The sequence below is a fragment of the Spermophilus citellus genome (assembly GCF_964194105.1).
Source record: "Spermophilus citellus genome assembly, chromosome: 7".
Taxonomy (NCBI): domain Eukaryota; kingdom Metazoa; phylum Chordata; class Mammalia; order Rodentia; family Sciuridae; genus Spermophilus; species Spermophilus citellus.
Genome location: NC_138188.1, coordinates 28,460,496 through 28,479,749, shown reverse-complemented (window position 1 = coordinate 28,479,749; position 19,254 = coordinate 28,460,496). Strand labels below are relative to the sequence as shown.

Genomic DNA, 19,254 nt, shown 5'->3' with positions numbered 1-19,254 from the left:
TACACATTTTGATTGGACTAAAGAAGAATGAGTCCTTTGGTTCAAGGCCTCACCTGTACAATCACATATACAGATAGGGCTCTAGATACATAAAGCTATCAATGTATATATTTGATTTTGAAATCAAGATAGCTGTCCATGTAGATTCCATTAAACATTTCAATCAGAAAACTCTCTTATTCAGATTACACAACCCCCAACAGTTTTTTGTTTTATTACAATTTATCTTCAAACTTTGCATGTCTATAGGAAGAGTATGTTCCATTTCTAGGACATGAATGTCTAGTTTCCTCGGCACTGCTCATTCTTGATATTATAAAGAAAATAGCCATTCTTTTCTTAATACGTCAGAATCCTGAGTTTGGTTAATGTGAGTGTCCCTTTGGTTTAATAAATTCTATTTAACAAGTTGAATATCCTCAATGTGCCAAATGTAGTGGATAAAGCAGTGAGTAAGTCAGATAAGGTTGTTTTTCTGCAATTTGATCACTCTAAAACTGGAAAACTGACCATCACTTTCCGGACCTTAGCAAATTTCTGGACCTGGTAGGGAGGTTTTTGTTTTGTTTTGTTTTTAACTCCCTAGCATGAGTTTGTTAGGGAGCTTACAAAAATACAGCTGCCCAACTGACTGCAGTATCACACTCCTGTAATTCCAGCAACTCCAGAGTCTAAGGCCATAAGATAGCAAGATCACAGCCAGCCTGAGCAATTTAGAGACCTTTTTTTCAAAATTTTTAAAGAATAAAGGAGAAGGTCTGGGGATGTGGCTCAGTGATAAAGTGTACCTGGGTTCAACCCAAGTGAGACACACACACACACACACACACACACACACACACACACACACATGCTCAAACTCCACCCTCAGAGATGGATTCATTAGGTTTAGCATGAGGCTTGGACCACTAAATTATCAACAAGCTCCTTAGCAGGCTGATAAGTTTATAGCAGATATTGTTGGTGCTTTGCCTATATCCCCTGAAATCTCTTGTCACTTTTATGCACGCTGGCACCTACTGTTTTGACTCTCATTAGCAAACACTGTGTCTGTGGAAGGGCTGTTCCTGAGTTGCTAGAATCTTCTTTGCTTGCCACTTGAGCCAGAAGTGTCTGGAAATTCACACTCCCCTGTGCCTTTGAAGATGGCAATTCCTTTCCATGCGAGTGCTGCCAAATACTACTTTTAATTATTTAAAAACAGTTTATCAGTAGAGAAAATGCGTGAAGGCAGGAGATATCTCAGAATTAGATATGCTCAGTCTTATCAAGTCTCTCTTGGCATACACCTTTGGAAAGAGCTCAGTAAACTACAGCAGATTCACAAAGCATCTTAACTAGGATGTCCTTGGCTAGAATGATGAAAGAAAAACAAATTTTAAAAAGATCAAAATGTGGAGAAGTAATCGTGGTTGTGCATAAAAATATAGGTACAAGAATTTTTACAAGAGCAAAACATTATACCCCACAATTTCAGATATGCTGCACAAATTATGGAAAATCCATACAACAGAATATTGTACATTGCAAAAAAAAAGAAAAAGTATATTGCAAAATAATATTTAAGGAAATAGACAAAAGTTTGTGGTGTCAATTTGATTTAAAAAATGGGGCCAGGCATGCCTATAATCCTAGCCGCTCAAGAGGCTGAGGCAGGAGGATCAAAAGTACAAAACCAGCCTTCGCAACTTAGCAAGGCCCTAAGCAATTTAGCGAGACCCTGTCACGAAATAAAATATAAAACAGGCTGGGGATGTGGCTCAGTGAAAGTCCCCCTGGGTTCAATCCCTGAAACCAAAAAACAGCAGGTAAGGCAGAAAATACTGGTTACCACCAATAGCCATTCTCTCTATGCTAACTGAATCTCCATATTTTTACTTAGATACTCAACTACTCCAAATAAAGACTATATTGCCCAGGTCCCATTTTTACAACTAAGTGTAGCATATAATCAACTTCTGGCGCAGGGGACAGAAGCAGAAATGTATGTGTAATTCTGGAAATATCCTTGAAGAATGGCGGGGAGGAGGGCATCTCACTTTTCCTCCTCTTTTCTGTTCTTGTCCGCTGAACATGATGCCTAAAGCTGTTGTCTTGGACTACAATCCTTGGAATAAAGGTCACACACAAGAAAAAAAAAATCACAGGAAGAGAAAGGGTCCCTAACACTGACGTGTACCATGGCCACTCATCTGTCAATTTCTGGACTTATTTGTAAAGCAGTGAAAGTAATTTTATCCTATTTCAATTACTTTTACTCTGATTTATTTCTTAGTCAGACCCAAAAGTGATTGTAACTGATACAAGTCACCACACTGTGTGTGTTTGCACTGTCCAGTATAACAGACCCTGAACATGGCTAATAAATCAAAATCAAATTACATTTACAAAATTCAGTTCCTCCATCATGTTTCAAGTGCTCCGAAACCACAGGTGGCTGGCAGCTGCCTTATTGGACAGTGCACCTAGAGAACATTTGCATCATCCCAGAATGTTCTGTTGGAGCACGGATATATAATTTTTACAACTGTGTTTATATGGGTCTGTGCATGCATGAGCAGAGTGAGTGGGGAGAGAGAGAAGAGACTAAACACATGCCTGTAATCCCAGTGGCTCAGGAGGCTAAGACAGGAGGATCACTCGTTCAAAGCCAGTTTCTGCAAAATCGAGGCACTAAGCAACTCAGTGAGACCCTGTCTCTAAATAAAATAAAAACTAGGGCTGGGGATATGGCTGAGTGATTAAGTGCCCCTGAGTTCAATCTCCAGTACCTCCCCCTTATATCTTCTTATAAAAGAGAAATAATTGTTAATAGTTTTATCTGAAGATAGGATATTACAGGTGATTTTACTTTTCTCTTTATATCCATTCACACAATTAAAATATTTTACAGTTAACACGTGCAACTGTTTTTTTTCACATGTTTTTTTGAGGCATGGCTTACTTACCTGCTATGAAGTTGATCCGTTGTGAGTATATCATTCAATGATTTTTTTTTTGGTAAATTTACAAAGTTGTGCAACCGTATGTTCCATCCTTACCCCTGCCCCAACACTAGGCAACCTTTCAGTTTACTATAGAATAAGAAATACATATTTTTTAAAACATACCAGTTTTGTCAAGGTTAATTTGTTCAGCATGAGTAGAAATTTGGGTCCATATTTCATTGTGGAGCTTTTTCAGGAAGTTATTACTGTAAGATTCCAACGCTGCATAGGAGTTCAAGGTGGAGACTGTCTCTTCTGTAGGGTAAGATGCTATTGCTTCTAACTGAGTACTGTTCGCCCCTTTGATGTTCATAGCAAACACAGTTACGCCTTCCAGCCGAAGGTTCAATGCAGCCTCATGCACCTCGTCATCTGATGATCTGTGGGTGACCAGGACTGCAATCTGAGGGACCCCCTGTGCCCTTCTGCTGCCACTGGACTGTGAGAAACCTTCCTTCCTCAACTGATCGATGGCAGCCCCAGCATTGGATTTCCCATCCCGAAGGGAAAGCCTCCTGATTTGCTGCTGAAATTCAAATTGGGTCGTGCTGGATTTCAGAAAAGAAATCGTCTCAGCCCTCGTGCTGTAGCTCATCAGCCCAAGCCGCATGCAATCAGAATTCACATCTAAGGAGCTGGTTATGTTCTCCAGGAACTTCTGCAGGTCTCTTAAATTTTGTTGGGTCCCAAGTGACCCATCCACCAGGAACACAAGGTCAGCAAGTGAATCTTTCTGACAGGATGTAAGGAAGGGAACTGTGGAGAGAAAAATATATATATATAATGATAAGGATAAAGCACTAGCCCAGAGTAAGACAGGTACTTTACTGATTTCCAAAAGGCATGAGTGAAAATAGAGGGAGTCATGACAGATGCAGAGCAATATTTTATCTTAGCAAACAAAAGCTCAAAATTCTGAACAAGACTTTCAAGGTCATTGACTTCAGAGGCTTTGCATATGCTCTTCCCTCTATCTGAAGAATGCTACTTACCAATTTTGCTACCACACCCGACATTCACCATCATCTCCACGGAAGCCACCACATAACCACCTCCATTACCAGTATAATTGCCACCAGAAGCATGATCACCATCCCCACCGGCACCTCCACCCCCATCAGGGTGACCATCATCACTACCAGCCTTGCCATACTCAACTGCATTTAGACCACCACCTTCATTACCAATACAACCACCACCAACAATAGGACTACCACTGTCTTTACCACTACCATTCCCAAGCGCTGGGATGCAGGCAAGAGTTATCAGTGACATCTCTGACTTCAGAGAGCTCACATTTGAAGGGGAGGGCAGATACATTATTTCAGACAGTAATAAGTGCTAGAAAGGAAATAAAACAGGTGACCTTATTGAGTAACTATGCTGGGGAAATGGAATGGTAGGGGACTCTAACTTAATTCACACATGAAGAAGTCAAAAAAGTCCTCTCTGAGAGGATCTCATTTGGGTTGAAGATTCAATCATGCGGAAATCTGAAGAAAGAGGTATTCTGGTAGAAAGAAAACCAAATGGTTGGAACCAGCAAGAAGCCCAGAGTGGCTGAAAGCCGTGGAAACATTGGTGGACGAGGTCAGAGGGAGACGAGCCCAGATCACCTGGGAGTCACCTGATTCAGTTCAAATCTTTTAAGTGTTGTTCTGATTTACTGAAGGGAAATAATGAATTCAGGAATAACAATTTTAAAAAAACAATGGCTCTAGAAAGAGATCGTGGTTTTAGAAAGGATAAAGCAGCTAAGATGCACAACTAGGGTCATTTTGGCACATGATTGAGAAGGTGAACAGAACACTGAACAAATTGGTTGCAAGTGTTGACAGCATATGCAGAAACAGAAATTTCCTGGGCTTCTGACCTGAACAACTGAGTGGATGGTGGGGGTGTCTTTTTGTAAGTTAGGGAAGAGGGCGGGAAGAACATGTTATAGAGAGGACTCAAGAGTTCTGTTTCAGACCTACTCAGCTTCAGATGCCACTGAGCATCCCAGAGGAAATGCCACATGAGCAGTGGGTTCTATGAATCTGGGTTCTAAAGAAGAGTAGGCCATATTCACATAAAACAGCCACTCCAAGCACAGAGAGACCTCAACTGTGGAAAGTGTAGCCAAGAGATAAGCTTCATCTTACTAACAAACTACCCCTTAGCTTCTCTGATCTTAGCAGTCGGAGGCATGTTTTACTATCTCTATCCCTTCAATGCCTGGCACCTGGTGAGAGGTCAACAATCTTGGTGGAATTAAAAAATAATCTTATAAGTCTTCCAATCTACTCTGAATCCCACATGGTTGAGTAAAATAAACTCCCAGTATGACCTCCCCAGGTTATTATTTATTTGCAAACAGTTGTTACTACGGATACTAGTAAACCACATGCCAAATGCCAGACAAGTCACCTCATTCGTGTTACAAGGTAGACACTGAAGCGCAGGGGTTAAGTAAGCTTATTCAAGGTCTGAGGCAGACAAGCCAGGGTCTGAACCCAGACCTTCCTGACTATAAATCTCTTAATCTCTTAATCTCCAAAAGGCAAAGACAGGACCTGGTCAAGCAATATCTTGTCGTACGACCCTGCTGTGAGGTGAGTTAGAAGTAGTGATAGAAACATAATCTGCACAGAGCCCTCTAAGTAGTTGGTAAAGCCCCATTGCCCTAGAGAGCTCAGAGAGGATCTCCTTTGTCCCCAGGGTGGAAGGCCACGGGATATCTCTCCCATATGCCCTAAGGACTTGCTATAGCTTCTACATTTTTTTTCCCCAAAGCAGTGGAAAGTGAAGGAAAATGTACTCCCCAATACCTCAAGGGCAACACTGTGAAGAGAGTCTTCTAGATTCTTTCCAAATCCCATTTAAGCTTTCTTTTTTTTTGCGGGGGGGGGGGGGGGGGGTGTGAGGGTGGGGTGGGTGGGGGGGTGGAAGGGGGGGGGAATTAAACTCAGGGGCACTTAGCCACTGAGCCACACGCCCAGCCCTATTTTGTATTTTATTTAGAGACAGGGTCTCACTGATCTGCTTAGCCCCTCCCCGTTGCTGAGGCTGGCTTTGAACTTGCAATTCTCCTGTCTCACCTTCCAGAGTCGCTAGGGTTACAGGCCTAAGGCCACCACACCAGGCCCATTTCTGCTTCTTGAGCAGAGAGCTATACCTGATTTTCAAGCCTCTCTTGCAGTTAGATGTGGCCATGCAACTAAGATCTGACCAGTGAACTACCACTACCACTCCCAAGAGCTGGGAATGGGCAACTAGGCATGGGCAACAGCTTACGAGCAGAAGTAGTATTATCCTCCACCAGGCTCAGCCCCTAAAACTCTCCCCGGAGTGATCTTTCTCCATCTTTTTCCCCTTCCTCCAACTGGATGTCAATTCCCAGGGCACGTTGGAAGTCATATTTGAAAGTGCAAAAGCCAACACCAACTTAGATAATCCAAACAATGTGAAGACAACTGGTGTCCTGAGCATTGATCACATAATAATACAAGGGAAATAATTTCATGAAGGCTACTTGTTATTAAATTTTTTGTGGTCTGACTGGGGTAGGGGGACAATCAGCCCACAGCTGTGGCTATGAGACTGGACAAGGAGTGGTAGACCAGGAAGGAAGTTCCAAGCCTACCGCCTCGTACATCTTACAAATGAGGGTGCTGGTGAAAGGCCTAGATAGATGGCATCTAGATCACAGAGCCAGCTAATGGCATTGTCCTGATCTTTTAACTTTGAGTTCAGGCTACCTTGTTGCTGGGTTTCTGTTCTCGCAACTAAAAGGCTCAGGGGTCACTCTAGTTAAACTGGGCTAACTGGGCTGCGCAAAATAACCACACAAGAGACACAAATACCTTTTCCTTTGGGGTTGCTGTGACGGCTCCTCTGACCTTAAGGGTCCGCAGAAAGAGAGAGAGCGAGAGCACGCGCTGACCCCTTTTATTGAGGAGAAGCTATTCAAATGAGGCAAGGGGTCAGGTTTCAGGGGGCTGAGTCTATCTTCATGATGTCCACTGTCAGCAGGTTGACTGACACCTGGGTAGGCCACACCCAAGGGCACAGTAAGAGGAGGGGACACACACAAGGCACTTCCATGGAAGATTCTATCCTAAACAGGGCAAGGGGTTATATTACAAAGGAACAGGTGAGAGCAGCTTCACCCATGGGGCTGTAGCAAGACACACCCATTTCTGTGACTGAGTGCCTCAGCACCCAGCTGGGGAGTGTAATTCAGTCACCCGTAAGGTTGGCCTCCCACACCTTGTACTATACCAGTTGGTATAGTAAAAATGTGGAAAAAATATATCTTAAACATGAAGATATCAGCATAAGATGATTATATGACTAGAGAGCTCATAAGTCAAACTTCTGGCCTTATCAGACATTGATACTTACTAGAGAAATTTAACATCTAAGGGGAAAATGGCTCAGAGAGGGATGAGCCACACAGCTCAAGACTGAGGTCACACTGCTGCACAACTTGTATCCCTCTTCTGCTTGGATGAATGCAAAACAGGAGCATGGGCTAACAAGTCTCATTCTAAGGTTACCATTCCCACCGGGTGCTGCTAGACATGAGTTGATGGGTATTTACTGAGTGCTTCAAATGAACCAGGACCACAAAGGAAAGAAAACAGACAAGGATCTTATTTCTGTAACTGTAAGATTCTCATGTATTCATTCACTAAGGAATAGAACACCAGCTCATTTTCCAAGCCCAAAGAATACAGAGATGAGAACAAGTTGCCAGTTTTGCCCTTGTGGCACTACCAGTCCGTTGCTGGGGAAGAGGGCAAACAGAAATGGATAATTGTGGGAATTACAGCGGTCACAGGTGTTCACAAGGAAGGAACTGTCAGACCCTAAAAGACATAAGAGGATAAGAGTATAGGGTTGAGATTTTAATGTCAAAGGAGTTATTGGGCTGTAAGAAGGTTGTCAGAGAAAACAATATGAGCAAAGGCAGAATAAGAGGATGTTGTGCTGAAACTTCCAGTACTTCAATGTGGCTTCCTTACCTTGTACATCAACATCGACTGCTCCTTCTCTGTACTTGGTTGCATCCTTGATGATCTGCGTCATGTTTGGGGAGAACATGCTGAGGTCTCTGACCGTCCGAAGTTTGAAGTGAAACTGAGATGTGGCCATGGCCCTCAGGTTTTCTTCGGAAGCCTTCTGCATCCCCACGGAGATGATTTTCACCCCATCTTTCCGCAGGGCCTTCGAAGCCTCTTCCACCTCATCCTCGGATTCGGCTGAAGCCAGGACCACCAAAATAGGAGGAAACAGTTTCCTGTCTCTTCCATCAGTAGGTGCAGAGAAGTAGACCCTGTGAGCCTCCCGAAGAGCGTTTCCTATCCTCAGGGATCCGCCAAGGAACCCGAAGTTCTTCTTGAGATGGTTCAGCATGGGGTTCCTGCTCCTGAAGGTACTCAGGTTGAATTCCTTGTGGAGTATGTCACTGTACTGGGCCAGGGCCACGCGGTACTTGTTGGCCTCGATGGGGAGACTGTTGATCATTTTATTGATGAAAAATTTCACAAATGGGAAGGCCTTAACTCCCAGGTGATCAGAGCTGTCCACCAGAAACACCACATCTGCATAGTCAGGGCCTGGCCCTATCAAAATCCAAAGACAACAAAAATAAGGTTATTGTTCAGCCTTTACATTTTAGACCACCATTTATAGGTCTAGCAAAATACCAAGGAAAATGTCTTCCAGAAGTCAAACAGAAGAAAGTGTGCTTGTTTTTTGCTAAAATGTCATATAAGAGGACTTTTCGTAAAGTTAGCCAACAGATTTTTCTTGCTCCAGTTTATGGCAGAGAAAACTGACTTTTTCTTTTTTTCCCCTTTTTCTTTTTTAAAGAGAGAGAGAGAATTTTTTAATATTTATTTTTCAGTTTTCAGTGGACACAACATCTTTTTTTTTATTTTTATGTGGTGCTGAAGATCAAACCCAGCGCCCCACGCATGCCAGGTGAGTGCATTACCACTTGAAGCACATCCCCAGCCCTGACTTTTTCTTTTTCAGTGCTAAATCACAAAATTCTAACACTGTACTAATGGATAAACAATAATGATACCAGCCCCAGAAAGTTCCAAAGTGGTCTAAGAACTAACAGCAGTTTTTGGAAAGAGCATAGAGTAAGAAGCTGTCTTGGGTTGGACAGCCTGGTAGCAGAGTCTGAGACAGGGACTTTAGATAGATGGGTTCCACAGAGGCAAATAGTATAAAAACAGGATCAGACAGGAATGGAGCAAAGGGATATATCTGGTCTGGTCAGGTCTGGTCTGCAAATGACTCAGAAGCATACATTACTGCAGAGTTTTCCCTCTTTGAGGAAAGAGGACCAGTTCTTATGTACTCCTCTGTCAGTCATCAGCTGCAGGCCATCCCCAGAAATCAGTAGGAGGAAGCAGAGGGTATGGGCATAATTCCTTAGGTAAGGAGGCTCTGGGAAAACCAGAAAGTGAGTGGCAGCTACAGCTGTTGCATGTAATATTGACAGCAGCTGGGTAAGGGTTAGAATCTGGGCCTGGGGAGGCACTAATAGTGTCCGTGTCAGCAGCCTCTGTCAATTACCTCAGCTCCTAAAACTAATGATATGATGGGAAAGGTCCAACAATTTCAAAGTAACTCAGAAATTCATCATGAAATCTTATGGTGGCACAGTGCAGGGTTGGAAATACTTCTTTAAACTGTTTAAAGGAGAGAAGAAAAACGTACCTTTCATACTCCATATACATACACTTTGAGTATCTCTTAGTGGAAATGCTGGGGACCAGAAGTGTTTTAGATTCTAAAAGTTGTTTTTTTTTTAATTTTTGAATATTTGCAAGTATATAATGATATTTTAGGGGGAATGAATGCGATTCAAGTCTAAACCCAAAATTTGTTTATGTTTCATATAAACCTTTTACACACAGTCTGGAGGAGTTTTTACATAATATTTTTAGTGGGCCTACCTTTTGGCTGCAACCTGTCATTTAAAGTCAGGTATGGAATTTTCCACTTAGGTGTCATGTCAGAGCTCAAAACATTTTGGATTTTGGATCATTTCAGATTAAGAACTTCTAGATTAGGAATGCCCAATCTGTACATTTCACGTTTGGGGTTGGGGGGAAAAGCAGACAATGGTTTGGCCCCAAAAATACTTAGAATGTTTTCTGTGTGGGGTTCCTTTTCTTCCATTTTCATCCATAATTCAAACTGACCTATAAACATTTTGGATTGACTGTGTTCATAAAGATATGGAACACTGAGACTTAAGCAAGTCAATGAATAATCAAAGTTTTTCAAGCCACATGTACCATGATTTATGATCCCCCTGCCCCGGCTTTGTACCATCTTTCGAAAATTAAGTTTGTTATTGCATACTACAACTACTAACAAATGCCATGTACTTTGATTTTCAGCAAATAAATTATTTACTTCTCTGTTTATTAAAATTAGGTTTAGTGAGAAATAAAAATATTTATTTTCCCAAATAACAATCAACATAAAATATATTAGTACCTGGGCTCTGATCTGCCAATATTTCAGTCCAAAGGATTATTAGGGCAACTATGATTAGCTGAATCTTCATTTTGTTAATGGAGTTTTCTTGCTTTTATTCTGAAAAAAAAAATTATATAGGTAAAAATTACAAATGTATATATTTGCAATATGAAAAATCTGAATGAACACGAGGAAATAACTATTGGAATAATTGGAGTGAATGGATACACTGTCAACAAGTATTTGGCAAGAAGTCCCAAGGTCTTTTATCAAGCACTCGGGGTGTTTGTTGAAAATAGATAATGCTGAAGCTTGTTGAGCCCTTAACATGACTCAAGTACCTTTCTCGGTGCTTTACAAGTATCATCTAAATTAATCCTCACAACAATCTTATAAAGAGGCACAATTATTAGAGCACACGATAGGGAAACTGAGGCACCAGGTGACTTGATAATTGGCAGATCTAGGACACTTCCTTCACCAGACAAAGATATTGCCATGCCCCCAATCTTAACCACTATACCACAATCCTTATATTAAATCCACATCTTTGCACAATGTATGCAGTCATGTTTTTATTCCCCCTATCGTGATGCTCATCAGGACTAATTGCGTATGTTCATAACAGCTCAAAAGAGCCAGCAGCTACCCCTGTTTTCTTCATTAAATTCTTGTGAGAACTGTTCTCTCACAGTTATAACCAATCTTACAAATTCAGTTCATCATCTTTCTCCACATAGTTCACAATCAATCAGATATCTTCATGAAAAAATTAAATGCCATAGAAATCCCACCGAATCAGAGTTGTTGTTCATTTAAAAAGAAAAAGAAAAAGGCCAAAATGACCAATACTCAAAAATAGATCTGCCTTAAATGAGATACCAAAGGTATAAGGGCTGGTTTTTATTCTAGAGTTGATTTTTCTAGCAGTTCTTTTGAAACTTCTGACCATAGAGGTCCCAAGACTTCAGAGTGGCAGTTCTAGTATTTAGAAATGGGTTGAATAGCATCTCTAAGGCTCCTCCTGACTAAAATTCTCTGATTCTTTGATGCCATGATGGGTGTTAAGCTGGAGGCAGAGAGTGGCTTCAACAGGTAATACTTTATAGGAATTAAATTTGTCATTTTCAGGTAGATAAACCCCTAAAACAGACTTTGAGCTTCTAGAAGCTCCAAGCTTAAACAGCTAACAAGTGAACCAACTCACTCATTCTCACAATTTCCAGGGCTCAAACCCTCAGAGTCGGAATGGGAATTCAAAACTAGCATCAGACCAGGCATGGTGGCACACACCTATCATCCCAGCAACTCAGGAGGCTGAGGCAGGAGGCTCGTAAGTTCAAAGCCCACCTCAGCAACTTAGCAAAGCCCTTAAGCAACTCAGTGAGACTCTGTCTCTAAATAAAATATAAAAAGGGCTGGGAATGTGGCTCAGTGGTTAAGCAAGCACCCCTGAGTTCAATCCCTAATATCAAAAAATAAAAAAATAAATAAAACCTAGCATCAACTTTGAGCCCACTGTCAGTGGGCTCTGGAACCCGAAGTCTCCACACTCTGAATGCTAGGCAGCAACCAGCTGGTCGTGCTGTTTCCTGTGGGGATATTCATCACATGCAAATCAGTCACAAGCATTGGGGAACAAAACTTTCCAGGAGGAACAAAAAATAGGAGGGTCTTGATGGAATAATGAATAATCATCTCCCTTCTTTCGATTACATTTCTTTGGTCATAAATGTCTGTAAAGACAAATAACACACACTCCAAATGGCAAACCCCACACTTTCTATGGGGCAGTCTGTTTTGTAACATATGGTATGGAGTCTTAAAGTGACTTGGTAAAGCAAGAGGAAAAAAAAAAAAGCTTAGTTTAGCAAATTAAAAAAAAAGACACATGATAAAGCTTGCAACCTTCTGGCAGGTTCCGACACTGAAGGAAAATGGAAATTACTTAGTGAGTTATAATAATACAGCAAGGCGTTAGTGTAAGTCTTGAGCCCACTGGACTGGAAAAAAATGTATGTAAACAGTTTATTGGAGGTTTACATTGCTAAATCCCTACTCAAAAACAACATAAATAACATTCTGAAACCACCAAACTTAGTTTCTTTTTTCTCTCTCTCTCTCTTTTTGCAGCTATGCAGCTAAAGGAGCAATAAATCCTTAAATATGGTTAAAAACTAAAGGTTAGATCATCTCTTCTGTCCTCCACCATGTTGCCCTTCTCCCCTGCACTCACCCTGCACTTTCCCTGGTTAATCCATCCTTCACTAGGTATAAAAGTACCACAGACAGGCCAAGACCCGGCTCTGGCCAGAATATGGACTTCCCACAGAGAGAGGATACAACTTTAGAAAATGTAACCTCCAGGTGGTGAGGGCCTTAGACCACACATACGCAGCCTACTGGTTTCCAGCTAAGAAGCTGAGATCTGTAGAGGTACATCCAAGGTCACAGAGTGGGCCCAGGAGGCAGAGTTCAAGATTAAAGCCTAGGCCTTAGTCTCTGGTGCTCGGGCCCATGTCTAAGAGTATCTGGAAGGCACATTGATTGAGTTTTCCCATCAACAGGACCAACGAGGCCCAGTCTTATTTTCCTAGGCTGTCTATCCATGCTGTGAGTGCCACGTAGCTCTGCTTCCTTTGATTTTCATGATTCTCTTGTTTCTTTCATGGCAAAACACCTCAGAGAGGCTATGCAATCCTCCACACCCCTAAATCCATCAACATGTCCAGACTCCCCTTCCAGCTTCATGGTCTGGGAAGTCTGTCCTCTTAGGATTCTTGACATTTAACCTCATTTTGCCTTGTTCTATGGTTACTGAAATATCTCCCTTAACTCCTTTCTTTTCCTCCCCACTCAGTCACACACACACACACACACACACACACACACACACGCAATCTCAAAACTCTATCAGCTTGTCGAAGGCAAGACTGAATACCTCATCTCTCAGTGTTGAGTGTCCCACCTTCCTAGCTCAGGGCATGCTCTATAGTGGGTTTTCAAGAAACATTTGTTGAATCAAGTTAATTACTTAGGAGGTAATAAGAAGCTCCATCAATCCAGCCACTGCTAATCAACTGCCTATCAAACCTCACACAGTAACAACTCCAGGCATTTCTAGAACGAAAGGCCATGTCTAGAGTGAACTGAGATTGAAAAAGCAACGGCCTATAAATGGGAAGCAAACTCCACCAGTTTTAACAATTATGTAACAAAGTCATAACACGTCTAAACAAGTCCTGGTGGAGGTGGTGAGAGGTGGGGGGGGAACCTACTCTAGCAGGGAAGGCTGGGTGGACAGTCCTTGTTCCACTTTTGCAAAAAGCAAAGGAGAGATGCAAATGATGCTTTTTTTTTTTACTTCGCTAAGAAAGGAGAGATGCCATCCATTTGCCTGCAAATGCCATGATCTTATTATTTTTTAGTGCTGAGTAATATTCCCTTGTGTATATATGCCACATTTCTTTTATCCATTCATCCATCGAAGGGCATCTAGGTTGGCCCACAGTCTAGCTATTGTGAATTGTGCTGCTATAAACATTGATGTGGCTATGTCCCTGTAGTGTGCTGTTTTTAGGTCTTTGGGGTATAGTCCAAGAAGAGGAATAGCTGGGTCAAATGGTGGTTCCACTCCCAGCTTTCCAAGGAATCTCCATACTGCTTTCCAAATTGCTAAGTGAAGTTAGCCAATCCCCCAAAAAACAAATGCCGCATGTCTCCTCTGATATAAGGGGGGTGACTCAAAAAGGGGAAGAGAAGAAGAGCATGGAAAGAAGATTACCTCTACATTGAGAAGAGGGGTGGGAGGGAAAGGGAGGAAGAAAGGGAATTGCATGGATGGTGGAAGGAGACCCTCATTATTATACAAAATACATGTATGAAGATGTGAGAAAAAAAAAAGAATAGCACTACCTTAGATTAGGTAGAGAGAAGTGATGGGAGGGGAGGAGTTGTTGGAGATAAGAAGGATAGTAAAATGAAACAGACATTATTATTACTGTGTGTGTATATATGTGACTGCATGACCAATGTGATTCTGCAACCTGTATACTCAGAAAAATGAGATATTGTATCCCATGTGATTCAAATGTATGATATGTCAAGGTCATTGTACTGTCATATGTAACTAATTAAAACAAATAAATAAAAAAAAGAAAGGAGAGATGCAAATGAGGGACTTTCCATATCCCCCAGGGTCAACCCAGAGAGGAAGCAGATGAGGGAAAGAGGTTTGGCAGCAGTACTAAGACCAGTTTGTCCTATAATGCAGGGTAAAGTGTATGAAAAGTGAACATGCTGAGTTCTGGTTTGGTTGGAGAAAGCTTCAGTCCAATGCCATGTGTATTTACTAAGCACCCACAATTCATGAAGCTCAGTACAGCAACGTGGGGAAATGAGGACGGAGACCTAGTCCTTGCCTAAAACAATAGTAGAATCTTTGCCAAGCCCGACTCAGAAGTGTTTCCTCCTTGGTGGTCCTTACTGGACTTTACATAGTTTCTATATATTTATGTACACGAGACACTTTTGATAGATCACCATTTAACAAAATGTTTTTTGAGTGCCAACTATGTTCTCAGAACTGTTGTAGGCAGTTTAGATTGAGTAGCGGACCAAACAAAAAATCTCGCATGAAGCTTTCATCCTTCCTGTTTATTTCTGCCTCCCCATCTGACTGGCAAACTTCTTTGAAGCAGAGACCATGTGTTTTTTGATACATCTGTGTATCTCCAGGCTTGGCGCAGAGTGAATACTTGGTAAGAAAGGAGAGATGCAAATGAGGAAAAGGGAGAAGCAAATACTTTTGCAAATGCTCACAAAAACGAGGCAGAAGGAGGCCTCATCTCAAATGAGAGGATGTAATACCGCAGAAACAGAGTCCGTGTGGGAAAGGCTTCCGGGAGGAAGTGGCATTTGTTTTAGACTTGCAGGACACCATAAGTGTGAACAGCAGAAGTGATGGGGAAGAAGCAGATCTGGTGGCCATTGGAAGGGAGACCAGCAAGTGCTCGGGAGGGGAGCGAACGATAGGTGTGTCCTGGAGCTGGAGGCTTCTGCTTTGATTGTAGTCCAGGATGTGGAATAGGGAGGGATGGAAGTCTATGTAAGAAGGACAGAGTTGAGATGAAAAGGTGGCGGAGGGCTTTAGATGGTCTAGGGGGAGTTTAAGGAACTGAATTTTATTCTCTTGGCAACTTTGAGCCAATGATGTTTCTTGACTGAAGGAAGAGGGTGGATGGCAAGGTCTTGGGGGTGCGGTGAAAGAGCTGATCCTTTGCATCAGGTGGACCTTGACCAGGAAGCCTCTGACTGCACTTCCCCCAAACTGAAGTTGTCTTAGGTATTAAGGGGAAGAGGAGATATCAAGGATCCAAAGTAGAGAGGTGCCTACAATTAAGAGTACACAGCACATCAGTAGAATCACATAGTCCCTCACTATCTTCTAAAATTAAGACAGATAAGGCCCATGAGAAACATAGTCTGCAGCTTAATTAACAAATCCACCAACTGTTACATCCAACCCTGCCATTTATAGATAATTCATGGAACTACTATAGGCTCTTGGACACAAAGAGTAAAATACATAAAATATATACTGTATGCTCCAAGAGCATACTGTCAGTCTACCTGGGGGATCAAGACAATTTTGCAGAAAGATAAAATACAGACTGTACCAAATGCTAAGTCCCAAAGTAAGGGATTTACCTTTGTAAAGTCAGGAAATGTCAGAAGCCTGTTAAGTTTTTACTAAAATGTCACTGCAAACCCCATCATACAATATGTATGGCACCTACTTTGGTGCCAGGCACACAGTAGATGTATAGTGAGTTTGTTGAAAGAACAGATGAACTTGGCGTTTCAGAATATATTGAAAAGAACGGAATCACAATGCAGTTTAAAAATAGAACATAACATTTCAGAGTCTCTCCTATGAAAATGTATCAAAAGCAACCAACAAAAGCACTTGATATACTCTTAAGGCTTTCAAAGACTGTGATCAAGGGTAGCAGAAAATATCAAAGAATCAGAGCTCATAATTAAAATGATAAGCTCCTTTCTGAGACTTGGTTCTCCAATCTACAAAGCAAGAGGGTCAGCCAGCAGCTCTAAAATGCTCACTTTGTGAATTAGGGCCCAGATCTTCTAAGGACATGGGCTCTGCCAAAGGCATAAAATGAGAATTCCATCCCTTGAAGTTCTGGGCCTCTCAGACTGAAGACCCCTCAGAAGGGCATGATGTCATCCTTCTTGCTGGAACATCGGCAGAAACTATAGTAATGCATCTGGAAGTTTCCTTTGTCAGAGGGCACAACCATCAGGGTGATTCCCCCCACCCCACCACCTTCAAGTCTTATTAATTACCTAAGCTCAGTACAGCAATCCATATTCTTCTTATGGGATCACCAGATTTTTTAAAACAAAGATTTCCAGAGTAAAGACTATCTTGCTTATATTTTTAATACTTCCATTTGACAAAACTTCACAAGACCTGTTATAGCACATGGAAATAAATGACATTGGACCACAGCTACTTTCCAAATCAGAAAGACTCCAAATCAACATCATTACCATCCACACCCTCAATGCCTGACTTCCACTGAGGGTGCAGCCTACCTCCCTGTGGCTCTTAGATCTCCCCAGGAGTGTGTACCTCATTCTTGGAGCTGCTGCTGAAAAAACAGAACAGGGCTCTATGTTTTCATTACAACTTTCTTAAAGAGGAAAAAGTTGTGGGTTTGCGATTCTCAATCTTGGATGCACACTGGAGAAATATTAGAAACTACTAATAGCTATTCCCACTCCAAGAATCTCTGACTCAACTGGTCAGGACTATAGTCTGAAAATGGGGATTGTTTTGTTGGTGCAATATAATTATACATAATAGTGGAATGCTATATTTACATATGCACATAACATAATTTGATTAATTTCATTACCCAATATCTTCTCTTTCGCATCCCTCCTGCCTCCCACTGATCTGCTTGCTTTTCTCTATTGATCTACCTTATATTGCAGTTATTATTATTTTAATTGGTGCATTATAGCTACATATATATATACACACACATATATAATTGTGTATATGATCCATTCTGGTATATTCATATTTAGACCTAGCCTAATTTGGTATATTTCATTCCCCAATACTTCTCCATGACTCCCTCAATTCATATTTCCCTCCCACACTTCCCTCAGCTCCTGCATACAAAAGAAAACATGACCTTTCATTTTCTGAATCTGGTTTATTTCACTTAGCTTAAATATTCCTCAATTCCATACATTTACCTATGAATGATATAATTTCACTCTTCTTTATGTCTGAGTAAAACTCCATTCTGTATATATACCACCTTTTCTTTCTTTTAAAAAAAAATTTATAGTAGCTTTATTTATAATTGTCCCAAACTGGAGGCAACCAAGATATCCCTCAACAGATGAGTGAATAAACAAATTATGGTTACATTCATACAAAAGCATTGTATTCACTGATTATAAGAAATGAACTATTATACCACATCTTCTTTATCCATTCATCTGTTGATGGGCACCTAGACTAGTTCCGTAGCTTGGCTATTGTAAATTGTGCTGCTATGAACATAGATACCCATGTTATCACTGTAGTATGCTGATTTTAGATCTTTTGGATAAATACCAAGGAGTAGTATAGCTGGGTTATATGGTGGTTGCTTTTCTAGTCTTTTGAGAAATCTCCATACTGCCTTCCAAAGTGTAACCTGCAATCCCACCAACAATGCATAAATGTACCTTTTCCCCAATATCCTCACCAGCAATTTTTGTTCTTTGTATTCTTGATGACTGCCATTCTAACTGGAATGAGGTGAAATCTGTGTACTTTGGATTTGCATTTCCCTGATTGCTAAGGATGTTGAACAATTTATCAAACATCTGTTAGCCATTTGTATTTCTTCGTTAGAGAAATGTCCATTTAGATTTTTTTGCCCATTCTGGAATGGGTTGTTGTGGGAGGGGAATGTTAATTTTTTTAGGTCTTTATATATTCTGAGAATTAACCCCCTCTCAGAAAAATAGCTGGCAAAAATTTTCTCTCATCCTATAGACTCTCTTTCTTTGTGCTCTTGTTTCCTTTGCTCTTCAGAAGCCTTTTAATTTGATGCTATCCCATTTATTGAATCTTGATTTTATTTGTTGAGCTTTAGGAGTTTTTTTTTTTTTTGAGGGAATCAGTGCCTGCACCTATATGTTAAAGTGTTAGCCTTATGTTTTCTTCTAACAGTTTCAGTGTTTCTGATATAATTTCTAGGTCTTTGATCCACTTTGAGTTGATTTTTGTGCAGGCGGGGAAGATAGGGGTGGGTGTATATTCATTCTTCTACAGATGAATATACAGTTTTCCTAGCACCATTTGTTTAAAAGGCTGTCTTTTCTTCCAATGTATGTTTTTGGCCCTTTGGTCAAGGATCAAATGACTATATGTGGATTTGTCTTTGTGTCTTCTATTCTATTCCATTGGTTTTTATGCCAATATCATGCTGTTTTGTTCCTATAGCTCTGAGCATAACTTCAGATCAGGTATTGTGAAGCCTCCAGCATTGCTTTTTTGGCTTTGAATTTGCTTTGGCTATTCTGGGTCTTTTATTCTTCTTGCAAATGAATATTAGGATTGTTTTTTTTTTCTAGTTCTGTGAAGAATGTCACTGGTATTTTGATGGGGATCACATTGAATCTGTAGTTCACTTTTATATATATGGCCATTTTGAAAATATTAATTCTGCCTATTCAAGAACATAAA

The 19,254-nt window shown here is 41.0% G+C and overlaps 1 protein-coding gene across 1 annotated transcript in view; it reads right to left on the bottom strand.

Annotated features, from left to right (window-relative positions):
- The window catches only part of COL6A5 (collagen type VI alpha 5 chain), a 152,818-nt gene that overhangs the window by 88,775 nt on the left and 44,789 nt on the right, over positions 1–19,254 (bottom strand). The window contains exons 2-4 of the mRNA XM_081302236.1: positions 10,497–10,595; positions 7,997–8,596; positions 3,111–3,743 (exon numbers count right to left, since the gene is read on the bottom strand). Coding sequence (XP_081158362.1) covers positions 3,111–3,743; positions 7,997–8,596; positions 10,497–10,566 — 1,303 coding nt within the window. The 5' untranslated portion in view covers positions 10,567–10,595. The remainder of the gene's footprint in view (positions 1–3,110; positions 3,744–7,996; positions 8,597–10,496; positions 10,596–19,254) is intronic.